General features: G+C 41.2%; 1 protein-coding gene across 1 annotated transcript; it reads left to right on the top strand.

Moving 5' to 3' along the window:
• Window positions 1–1,667: 1,667 nt before the first annotated feature.
• LOC127158091 (potassium voltage-gated channel subfamily H member 1-like) lies at window positions 1,668–3,552 on the top strand (the record flags this gene model as incomplete). Its single annotated transcript, XM_051101243.1, has 1 exon — window positions 1,668–3,552. A coding segment is annotated over one exon (846 nt), but the record flags the coding sequence as incomplete, so codon positions are not given.
• Window positions 3,553–12,182: the final 8,630 nt, after the last annotated feature.

Here is a 12,182-nt window from a genome sequence, read left to right as displayed (position 1 = left end):
GTCCAGCTTGCAATAGTGACAGGAACAAACTGTCTCAGTATGCAGGGGTGTGTGTAACACACACACACACACACACACACACATACACACACACACAGTCTTAATTTAATAAGCTTTTTTTTTTAGAATTAAATTTATTAAACTCTCCCACCAACCAATCAAAACTGAATGCCAGTGTATGTGAATGTGAGAAAGAAATACGTACTCTAACCAAAGTGCAGCATAAAATCGCTCCCTCCAGACCCGCACACCCTAAGATTTAAGCAGACACTCACATAGAATAGGCTTGACTTTGGGAATCTGCTCAAGAAAAGCCTTCAGCTCTGAAATATATATGAGCTCCAATAAATAACTTACAACTTTGCATATCCTGCAATATTCACAATATCAAACGCAGGGTCTCCAGGAAAGTGAGTGTAATCTCTCTATAAAGAAGATACCTGGAGTGGTCTTAACCCGCTGAAGTCTATATATTGCATAATCTTGCACAGCCAGAACTTGGACTAGCAGCATAAGGACAAGTTCATTTTGCAGCTTTTGCCCGTTTAGACTCAAAGAGAATCAACTTAAAGTGATCAACCACAGTTGATTTTGTTTTAAATTGATGTTAAAGAGATTGTTCATCTAAAAAATTCTGTGGAACACAAAAGAAGATATTTTGAAAGAGGTATATTTTTTCATTCATATAATAAAAGTAACTGGAGTCAGATGTTGTTTAGAACCCCACTGACTTTTTAATATGGCTCTAATATTTTAGATTCGGCTGTATTTAGATCTAATTCTATTCTATTAAATCTCATATTTTAGAACTATATTATGCTATAGCATTCAAATAACTCAAAGTGTAAAGCATGGTGCAAGCAACACAAAGATCATGGGTTCAATTCCCAGGGAATGCATGAAGTAAAAATTGTAAAAAATGTGCAATGTTGTTTAGATAAAAGCATCTTAATTATAGCATAATACTGTTTTGTTTTGATATGCTTGTTTAAAATCTGTGTAAAGCAATATTAAATGTGTTCTGAGTTTGTCACACCAGAGAAAAATGTTATTAACCACCCAACCAAATTTGAATGATTTAAAAAACACAGCTAAAAAATAAGCAATATACTTAGCTCTTGAATGCTGGGGGAGTGTCCACTGTCAGTGCTAAACCCACACCCACTTGTGGGACAGCTGATGCCTCTTTCAACCATCAAATACAAAAAAATTTTAGTAAGGAGACTGTGCTGTTTTGTAAATTAGCGCAACCAGATAATATGCATTCATGTGATGAAGACACAGCTAGCTAGCAAACTGTAGGTTGTAGTAACTAACGGTAATGACAGTAACTAGTGATTGAGCGGGCGAACTACTGATGCAAATGCACTCTAGTTATTATAGTGTTAGGGGAGAGCCCATGCTTAGTGGCTCCATGTACAACGTCAACGTCACATTTTATTCTGTTCCAGAATAAAAACCAAACACTCTTTTAACGCCACTCAGTGGAAATTTCTTTTGGAAACTGCACTGATATGTACTTATTGGTACATATTACGCGTCTCTCGAAAAAGTTCCCACACCAACTAAGCTTGGTTCAGAAAAAATGCTCTGACTTGCCTTTGCACAGACTTTAATGGATGCCCGACTGAATATGTATGTTTAACTAACTCTATGCAACTTTTCAGCTTGTGTTCAGAAAGATCAGTGACGTGAAGCGTGAGGAAGAAGAGAGGCTGAGGAGGAAAAATGAGGCCCCGCTTAATCTCCCCCCTGATCATCCCGTTCGCCGACTATTCCAGCGATTCCGCCAGCAGAAGGAAGCCCGTCTTGCTGCTGTGCGTCCCAATTCTGAGGACCCTGATCTCGAGAAGGGCCAAATCCACCATGAAGTCATCAGCCAAGATGTGGTTGCCACCACAAGCATCGTCACAGTAACAGAGAGCCCAGCCACGCCCATCCCATCACACCCGAGCAAAAACCGCACCCTGGGTCCGTTTGAACAAGGCAAACTCAGCGCCCCTGCCCCAAACGTCCCTCGTACATCAGAGCCACGCGCACGAGGATGGGCAAGGTTCAGGGAGAGCATGGCGAAGCCAGAAAGCTGGGGAAGCGTTCCGAAAGCAGAATCGATGGAGACTCTTCCAGAGCGAAGCAGCTCTGGAAAGACTTCGGAGCCAAGTGGACTAAAGAAGACTGATTCCTGCGACAGCGGTATTACCAAGAGCGACCTACGGTTGGACGAAGGTGGCGCCCGCACCCCAGTGGACCGAAGCCCGGTTCAGCCCGACGGAAAAGCTCCTCCAATCCCACCGATTCCTGAACACACACTGCACGCCTCGATCCTCGAACTCCGTACTGAACTTAAAGAGGAGCTGTCGGCACTCGGCAACCGAATGGTTGCCTTGGAGACACAGGTCGCCGAGGTGTTGAGGTTGCTAAGGAGCAGAAAGACTCCGACCTCTCCCATGTCGCTCTTCCAGATCTCACGGCCGACATCGCCAGACACGGACAAGGAGGACATATTCCCTTAAAGAAAATGAGGTAAGCACCCTTCCTCTTCAAAACGAGAGACTTTCTCAGAGAAAGGATGGAACTTTGTGTGCCAGCAAAAAGCATGACAGACACTCTGAGAGACTGTGTGTGTGTGTGAGTGAGAGAATGAGTGAGGGAAAGGATGAAATAAGACACTGGAAAGGAGAAGAGAATGTCTTATCCCAAGGCAGAGCATCTGCGATACCAAAGTGATGGTACGTTAGTTGTCACACAGACACACTTTGTGTCGAACTGCTCCTTGTTTTTGTCCTGCGAGGCTGACAGACAGTGAGAGCTCTTGCCGCAGGGCCCACTCTGACTGATGGTTGTCATGGCAATGCATCGTCCCCAATTGCAAGTGCGGGCCCTTCAAGATCCCACTCATGTAGCAAGTCTTCCCCTCTCTCTTTCGCTCTCTCACACACCACTGTTTGTTCTCTGCAGTCTTTCTGGTATAGGGATCTATTGCACTCCATCCTGCTGGTTAACTCGCCGCCTTTATCAGGAATCACAGAGCTAAGCGTCTTACCCAAGTACATGGCGGTGTGGAGATAAGCTGCTCTGCAAAAGACTGAAGAAGCAAGGAGCATCCCAGGAACTGTGGAAACCCCAGGCAGCTTTGGTGACTTACTTTAGACAAATGTGTTTGTACAATGACAAACCAACTACTATCCCAAGAGTTCATATACGTTACCAGAGAAACTAATGAGCTCTACAGGGGTTTTAAAGTGTAACAGCTGTTAAGACCCTTTTCCATGACTTGCGTCAATGCACAGCTCAACAAGATTTAAAACAAAATCTAACAACAATGGTATCATACAGTTTTAGGGATGCACAATATAGTGGCAGCATATCAGATTTATTGGCTATCAGCCAATATTGAATATTTAATTGTATAGTACATGCACATTTCCTATATTTCTACATTTAGACTACATTTGCCATTATCTAACACTTACTTAAAGGAATATTTCACTTCTGAATTTAATTTTCCTCATAATTTACTCATCCCCATGTCGTTCAAGATGTTAATGTCTTTCTTTCTTTAGTCGGAAAGAAATTAAGGTTTCGGAGGAAAACATTCCAGGATTTTTCGCCATATAGTGGACTTCAATGGGGATCAGTGGGTTGAAGGTCTAAACTGAAGTTTCAATGCAGCTTCAAAAGCCTCTACATGATCCCAGCCGAGGAATAAGGGTCTTGTCTAGTGAAATGATGGGTTATTTTTTTAAAAAAATTACAATTTATTGACTTTATAACCACAAATCCTCATCTCGCACTAGCATTCTGATGCGCATTTACGACTTAACACATTACGCAATCATGTTGGAAAGGTCACGCATGGTTAGTTATTCGTCTGGGCAATTTAAGTTCAAAAATGTAGGGCAGGGTGAAAAACTTCCTCTAATTTTCTCCTCCAACTTCAAAATCATCTGACGTTGCTGTTTTACCTGTAAAATGTAAACGCTTGGTCGGTACTTTTCCACCTACGTGACCTTTCCAACGTGACTACGTAATACTTATCGAGTTAGTGCAAGATGAGCATTTGTGGTTAAAAAGTATATCAATATCTATATATATATATTTTTTTGAAAATGACCAATCCTTTCACTAGATAAGACCCTTATTCCTTGGCTGGGATTGTGTAGAGCCTTTTGAAGCTGCATTGAAACTTCAAATTGGACCTTCAACCCGCTGATTCCCATTGAAGTCCACTATATGGAGAAAACCCTGGAATGTTTTCCTCAAAAACCTTCATTTCTTTTCGACTGAAGAAAGAAAGACAAGAACATGTTGGATGACATAGCGTAAGTAAATTATCAGGAAATTTTAACTCTGGAGTGAACTAATCCTTTAAAGTCAATATTTAAAAAAACACAAACAATTTAACAAGACTGTTAATTGTAATCTGTAGCGAATTTTGAAATTAATATCTATTTTTCATACTGTATATTATACATTGTACATTGTTGTAATGCCTAAATTCATTTTTAGAATTTAAGAAGAGCTTTTATTGGTTTATTTTTAATGAATTTAGAAAAAAGAATTTTAATATTGGCCATTATCAGTTACCAGTCATAACATCAAAATATCCATCAGACTATTAATACTGGTGCATCCCTATATTTTATTTACTTGTTTGTTGCTCAGATTACACCAAGAAAATATTCTGACAACTGAAAAGCAGGATTTTCATTACTACAGTCACCATATCAAGTGTTTCGATTTCTTCAATTTATATTCTACAAATGGTCCGTCTCCTCTCCCTTTCGTTATATATGAATGTCTTCGCCATTGTGTGAAATGGTTATAATTTTAAACGCTGTGTTACAGCGTGTGGCCTGCGGACAATGCGCATCTGAGGTAATGCTGTAGCATGATGTTCCATTGGTAGATGTTGATGCAAGTCATGTGAAAGGATCTTCACCTCATCTGGTCTACAACAGGCATCTTCAAACAAGTTCATTAGTGACTTGCTGGGATTGCATAGGCCAAGTTTTATAAAACAACAATGGAAGAACTAGTGAAATGAATGTTGGAAAAGGACGTATGTTGTTTCTTTATCAACGATTGGGTCTTCCAGAATGCACACAAACATATTACAATGGACGCACTATTACTGTTCAAATTTCTAGTGCATTGTAGCTTTGTTTTACAAAATGAATTGATGGATGTAATCAGCACATGATTTGTCACCATAGTACATCATAACACAGTAAACACAAAGAAACTCAGGAACGAAGAGGGGTTATGGTTTGAGAGAGCTCATTCCGACCCCTTTCCTGGATGTTTTTACATATTAAATACTGAAGATGTGGCATTATGTTCTCACCAAGCCTGTTATAACGTCTGAACAAGTTTTTACATTTCCATAACTCAATAGGAGAGACTGGAGCTTGTTGTCAAGAGCCTAAAATCGTTTTTTTAATTCCCACCCTGACAACTGGTCAACATGTACTGAATTTTTTTTTTCTTGTGAAAACAGCTTTTTGTCTTCACGTGTCTGCAGAGAAATTGTCAACCTTGAGAAATATTCACTGTACTCGTGACAGCTAGTCCCAGTCTCGCCTATTATTATATTAAATAAAGCTCCTAATGCAAGTTTGGGAGGAGCCCGTTCAGTTAATCTGCTATCACATGGCTAAGATATAAATAGCTGTTTATTTCGCTATTTTTTTTTTCCCACCATCCCTCCTCCATAACAACTCCACCTTGATTTCCATAATGAGGTCCAGGGGGGAACACATGCATTAGCCCATCTATCCAAAAACACCACCACCAAACCTGATTATCTCCATCGCAGAATATACAATCTTGCATTTATATATTCTGAGATGATTCAGACTCATTTCTCATGCCTGACTATACAAACTCAGATAAGAATAATCTTTATGAACATACTATGAGCAGTTAAGGGCCATGTTAGCATGCTGTGGGATGTTCTCAGGTTAGAGAGGTCATTATCAGGTCCACAGGAGCTGTGCTGAGGTCAGTATCACCTCAATGTCACCTGCTTCTCCACTACCTGAGAGCAGAGAGAGAGAAACATGACTCAGAAGAATGGCGTACAACCAAAAAAGCTACCAAGGTCATATCAAACATCATATCATACATTTAATAGTGAAAAAATTAGATTTTGTTGGAGAAAGAAAGACAATGTTTTAACTACATGAAGATTTATTTCGGTTACATTTTGTACAGTATGAAGATTTTGTATGGCAAAAAACATCCTAGATTCTATAAAAAATATTTTTGCCCTCGAGAGATGATTATCTCATTCCGACAGCAGGACGCCAGAGAAACTATATTAAACGGTAACATTTCCATTAAGGTTGTTTTATGCTTCAGAGCATGATTTACAATAATGACATCTTAATTAGCTTAATATTATGGCTCATTTACTTATACTCCAAATACCGAGCAGAAATTGGATAAGGTTTAGTGTTTATACCCCGTGCCGTTACATCACCGCCCAGAACTGATTTTAAATAAGACATATGAATGTTACAGTAATACTAATGACAATACTGACATGCAAATCCATGTAAACTGGAATGTAAAGCATCAGCCTGAGCTGATTCTGAAGCAATAATCATTGCTGCTGTATTTCATGCCTCTCCAGCCCAGATATAACATTTAAGCTGAACCACATGATGTAATCAACCTAATATAACAAACAAACGCAGCCCTGATGTCACTGCATGCCTCTGCAGCACAGCAATAAGAGTCATAATATTCAGAGAATGCACTTTTTCATCATGAGAGAAAGAATGAGAATAAGGATTGTGTTGATTTGTTTGATTGTTTAGATACTAGCATGGTTTACTTGCAGAGATTTGTTACCATCTGATCGTGACTGATTTGATCCAATACGCCAACAGCATGGCTTGATTTGCACTTAAAATAAGGTTAAGACATGCATGGTAAATACAAAGGAAAATGGAATAAATTACCATTAAAAAGAAAGTACTCTCTATTGCACGAGTATTTAATCTCTTGCCTCTTACCCCATAGAGCTAATGGATTCACTCTTTGTAGCAGACCTGTCTGACTCTTGGTGAGTGAGTTCAAATTTGCATTTAGCAGGGGGAAATGAATCCTCGCAGATCTTAGACTCGCTTTAGGGTGTTTGCATAGTTTCTTTAGACTTGAGAACTAAAGTACTGTGTCTCAACAACAAAACAGGCCACTACATGACTAAAGATCAGAGACCAGTCCATGATAAAACACTTTTCTATGATCAGATTTATTTCACCAAAGCCTAAAGAGTATCGTATTTAATCCCCAAATCAAAAGAAAAAATATATATTTTGTATAATGTAAATGAAGCCATTAATCTTACATTTAATTAGAAATATTATTAAACTAATTTGCATTACAGTATAAATACAAAATTAATTTAGTAAAATATTCACCTTACAAAATAGCTGGACGCTGATAATACTGGCCTGCTCTTTCGGCAAAAAATAAGGTGGTTATAATTTGCATATTCTTACTGCATTAGAATACTGAGAATTAAACATGAAATGATATCTTAAAGCACACGTTTTATTTACACAAAATATAATTTCTTTTTTTCCTTTTGAATTTGGGGTACTATACTGAACTCAGCTTCATGACAGATTTTATGAAATTCACCATGAACATGCTATCGCTCACACACAAATCATACTAGTTTGTGTGTTGGTGCATGTACATATGTGTTTGAACAGAAACTTACGGTACAGTATTTTGGGAAACGGAGTATTTTTGAAATCCTTAACACTGATAGTGAAGTTCAAACGGAGCTGTGCAGTTTTATCACACTGCAGGGTTTGGAAGAACAAACATGACTGTCTGCTCACAGAGGTCCTTCTAAGGGTCGTTCTTTAAAAACAGCTCTAATTAAACTTGTTTCAGATGTATTCAGCAGACAGCATGGTCATTATCCAACTGACTGAAACATCCTCACTGAAATCATTTCTTCACGTGGAAATTACTACTGTAAAGCACAAGACAAAATTTGTAAAATTGCTGTAAAATATTATTTATGATAATAAAATATTTTCTATACGTATTTTCGCTTGTACGCTGTTTACTTGTTTGCTGTCAATTTATGTGTATCTCTTTCTTTGAGCACATTAAAGATACTTATGAAAACACATTTGCTTTGAAATCAGCATGAAATCAAAGTGACCTAATTTAATGTGATTCAAAAGAAATAAAATTGCCTGTAATAACATTTTAAAATAGGCTATTTGATAATGACCAACAGCCGTTTTCACATTGTTTAAGCAAAGTTGCTTTCATTTCTCTATTACGATACGTAATGCCTACTTTTCATCATTCAATTCAACTTCCAGAGAACAAATTAAATCCCGCCCTACATTTTCTCATTAAACATTTAATTTGACACAAAAACACACACAACTAAGAATGTGCCCAAATAGTGAATCTATATTCGGAAAGGCAAGGAAAACGAATAACACGTTCTGTGGAGCCACTAAAGGGATATAGTTAGCCTCTTGGTAGCGGTAGCCTGTTGCATTATAGAACATTACATTTCACTTACAACAGAGTAAGAAGAGGTGACTGATAGGATGATAGCGAATGATTTGCAGATCTTGATCCACCACTTACAAATATCTAATGTTGTAAAATGTGTCCTAAGTACTGCCCCTCCATACACAGTTTACATTTACATCATGATTTGGTCAGTTAACCATACCCCGATTCAGCATTGATTCCACGATTAATATGCTACTGAATAAGTTGTTCTGCTAATTTATGCTGTCTTATGCTGCGTTCACGCCATATTGCAATTACCGTAATTTCAAAATGACAACATGTGACATTCTACTCGGACTCGGAATTATGCTTTTCTATGGCAACACTATCAACGCCTAAACAGAGCCTACGTTGGTCAGGTGGTACAAGTCGTAGCTCTCAGAAGACTCCCAGTTCACAAGTTGTAATTACAAATTCTACGAGGACGTGAACGCTTTTTACAAGTTGGAATCTCGTAATTACCGGAATTCCGATATGGTGTGAACGCATCTTAAATCACGAAGAAAAAAAATGTGTGGAAGCTGCTAAATCATAGAGAAAGACGTAGTACGCAGAAAAGGGCACAATATTTTGACAAACTAAAGTTAATAGGTAGTAAAGATACCTATGAGCAGTATTAATTAAGATATTAGCCTAATATTTCTCAATATCTGCCGTCAGGATGCGCTACCATCCTTAACACTGGGCCAAGTTGATTATTAAGGACAAGAGTTGGTCAGGAAGCCAGTTTATTTCCTCACCTGAAGGATGCTCCTTTTTACAAGGACCGTTTGATCAAAAGGTCGATTCTTTTTACAGTCTGAGGCCCGCAGGGTTATACTAGGAAAATTGCACCCATACATGTCAGGGGATGAGCGCCCCCTGTTGATCGGCATAAAACCAACACCAGCAGCAGCCTGAGCCTTCTCTAATGGGTCTCCCATCCAACAACAGACCAGGCTGGGGCCTGCTTAGCTTTACTGAGAAAGCAGACTCAGCTACTGCAGGCAAGGGACAAGGGACAAGCTTTTGACAAGGCAGGCTGGCTGATAGAGCTGCTCTAATAGAGGGGTAGCGCATCCTGATGGCCTCAATTTGGCCGTCAGGATGCGCTACCATCTTAAACATGTCAGGGAATGAGCGCCCCCTGCTGGTCGGCCAAATAATAGCTGGCCCCAGCAGCATGCTAGGTCTTCTCATATTGGTCAGCCACCCAAGTACAGACCAGGCTCTGGTCTCCTTAGCTTTTAGTGAGGAACCAGACCTTTGCTACTGCATGCAAAAGACATACTTGCTGTCTGTACATTAAGAAAGCTGCTCCAACAGAGGGGTAGCGCATGCTGACAAGCTCAATATCTGCCGTCAGGATGCGCTACCATCCTTAACACTGGGCCAAGTTGATTATTAAGGACAAGAGTTGGTCAGGAAGCCAGTTTATTTCCTCACCTGAAGGATGCTCCTTTTTACAAGGACCGTTTGATCAAAAGGTTGATTCTTTTTTTCCTCACAGTCTGAGGCCCGATCAGGGTTATTACAGTCTGGGCCCGCAAATTGCACCCAAATTGCACCCATACATGTCAGGGATGAGCGCCCCCTGTTGATCGGCATAAAACCAACACCAGCAGCAGCCTGAGCCTTCTCTAACAGGTCTCCCATCCAACAACAGACCAGGCTGGGGCCTGCTTAGCTTTACAGAGAAAGCAGACTCAGGCTACTGCAGGCAAGGGACAAGGGTTTGGCTTGCAAGGCTGATAGAGCTGCTCTAATAGAGGGGGGCGCATCCTGATGGCCTCAATTTGGCTGATGGCCTCAATTTGGCCGTCAGGATGCGCTACCATCTTAAACATGTCAGGGAATGAGCGCCCCCTGCTGGTCGGCCAAATAATAGCTGGCCCCAGCAGCATGCTGGCCCCAGCAGCATGCTTCTTCTCATATTGGTCAGCCACCCAAGTACAGACCAGGCTCTGGTCTCCTTAGTTTTTAGTGAGGAACCAGACCTTTGCTACTGCATGCAAAAGACATACTTGCTGTCTGTACATTAAGAAAGCTGCTCCAACAGAGGGGTAGCGCATGCTGACAAGCTCAATATCTGCCGTCAGGATGCGCTACCATCCTTAACACTGGGCCAAGTTGATTATTAAGGACAAGAGTTGGTCAGGAAGCCAGTTTATTTCCTCACCTGAAGGATGCTCCTTTTTACAAGGACCGTTTGATCAAAAGGTCGATTCTTTTTTACAGTCTGAGGCCCGCAGGGTTATACTAGGAAAATTGCACCCATACATGTCAGGGGATGAGCGCCCCCTGTTGATCGGCATAAAAAAACACCAGCAGCAGCCTGAGCCTTCTCTAACAGGTCTCCCATCCAACAGCAGACCAGGCTGAGGCCTTCTTAGCTTTACAAAGAAAGCAGACTCAGGCTACTGCAGACAAGGGACAAGGCTTTGCTTTTTGCAAGGCTGATAGAGCTGCTCTAATAGAGGGGTAGCTATAGATCCTGATGGCCTCAGAGGGGTAGCGCATCCTGATGGCCGTTGGCCGGATGATGCGCTACATCTTAAACATGTCAGGGAATGAGCGCCCCCTGCTGGTCGGCCAAATAATAGCTGGCCCAGCAGCATGCTAGGTCTTCTCATATTGGTCAGCCACCCAAGTACAGACCAGGCTCTGGTCAGGTCCAGGCTCTGGTCTCCTTAGCTTTTAGTGAGGAACCAGACTCTTTGCTACTGCATGCAAAATACATACTTGCTGTCTGTACATTAAGAAAGCTGCTCCAACAGAGGGGTAGCGCATGCTGACAAGCTCAATATCTGCCGTCAGGATGCGCTACCATCCTTAACACTGGGCCAAGTTGATTATTAAGGACAAGAGTTGGTCAGGAAGCCAGTTTATTTCCTCACCTGAAGGATGCTCCTTTTTACAAGGACCGTTTGATCAAAAGGTCTCCTTTTCTTTTTTGATCAAAGTTCTTTTTACAGTCTGGCCCGCAGGGTTATACTAGGAAAATTTGCACCCATACATGTCAGGGGATGAGCGCCCCCTGTTGATCGGCATAAAAAAAACACCAACAGCAGCAGCTGAGCCTTCTCTAACAGGTCTCCCATCCAACAACAGACAGGCTGGGGCCTGCTTAGCTTTACAGAAAAGCAGACTCAGGCTGCAGACAAGGGACAAGGCTTTGGCTTGCAAGGCTGATAGAGCTGTTCTAATAGAGGGGTAGCGCATCCTGATGGCCTCAATTTGGCCGTCAGGATGCGCTACCATCTTAAACATGTCAGGGAATGGGAATGCGCCCCCTGCTGGTCGGCCAAATAATAGCTGGCCCCAGCAGCATGCTAGGTCTTCTCATATTGGTCAGCCACCCAAGTACAGACCAGGCTCTGGTCTCCTTAGCTTTTTAGTGAGGAACCAGACTCTGGCTACTGCATGCAAAAGACATACTTGCTGTCGGTACATTAAGAAAGCTGCTCCAACAGAGGGGTAGCGCATGCTGACAAGCTCAATATCTGCAGTCAGGATGCGCTACCATCCTTAACACTGGGCCAAGTTGATTATTAAGGACAAGAGTTGGTCAGGATGCGCTACCATCCTTAACACTGGGCCAAGTTGATTATTAAGGACAAGAGTTGGTCAGGAAGCCAGTT

This window comes from Labeo rohita, unplaced genomic scaffold (assembly GCF_022985175.1).
Source record: "Labeo rohita strain BAU-BD-2019 unplaced genomic scaffold, IGBB_LRoh.1.0 scaffold_1337, whole genome shotgun sequence".
NCBI lineage: Eukaryota > Metazoa > Chordata > Actinopteri > Cypriniformes > Cyprinidae > Labeo > Labeo rohita.
This window is presented reverse-complemented; position numbering and strand designations above follow the sequence as displayed.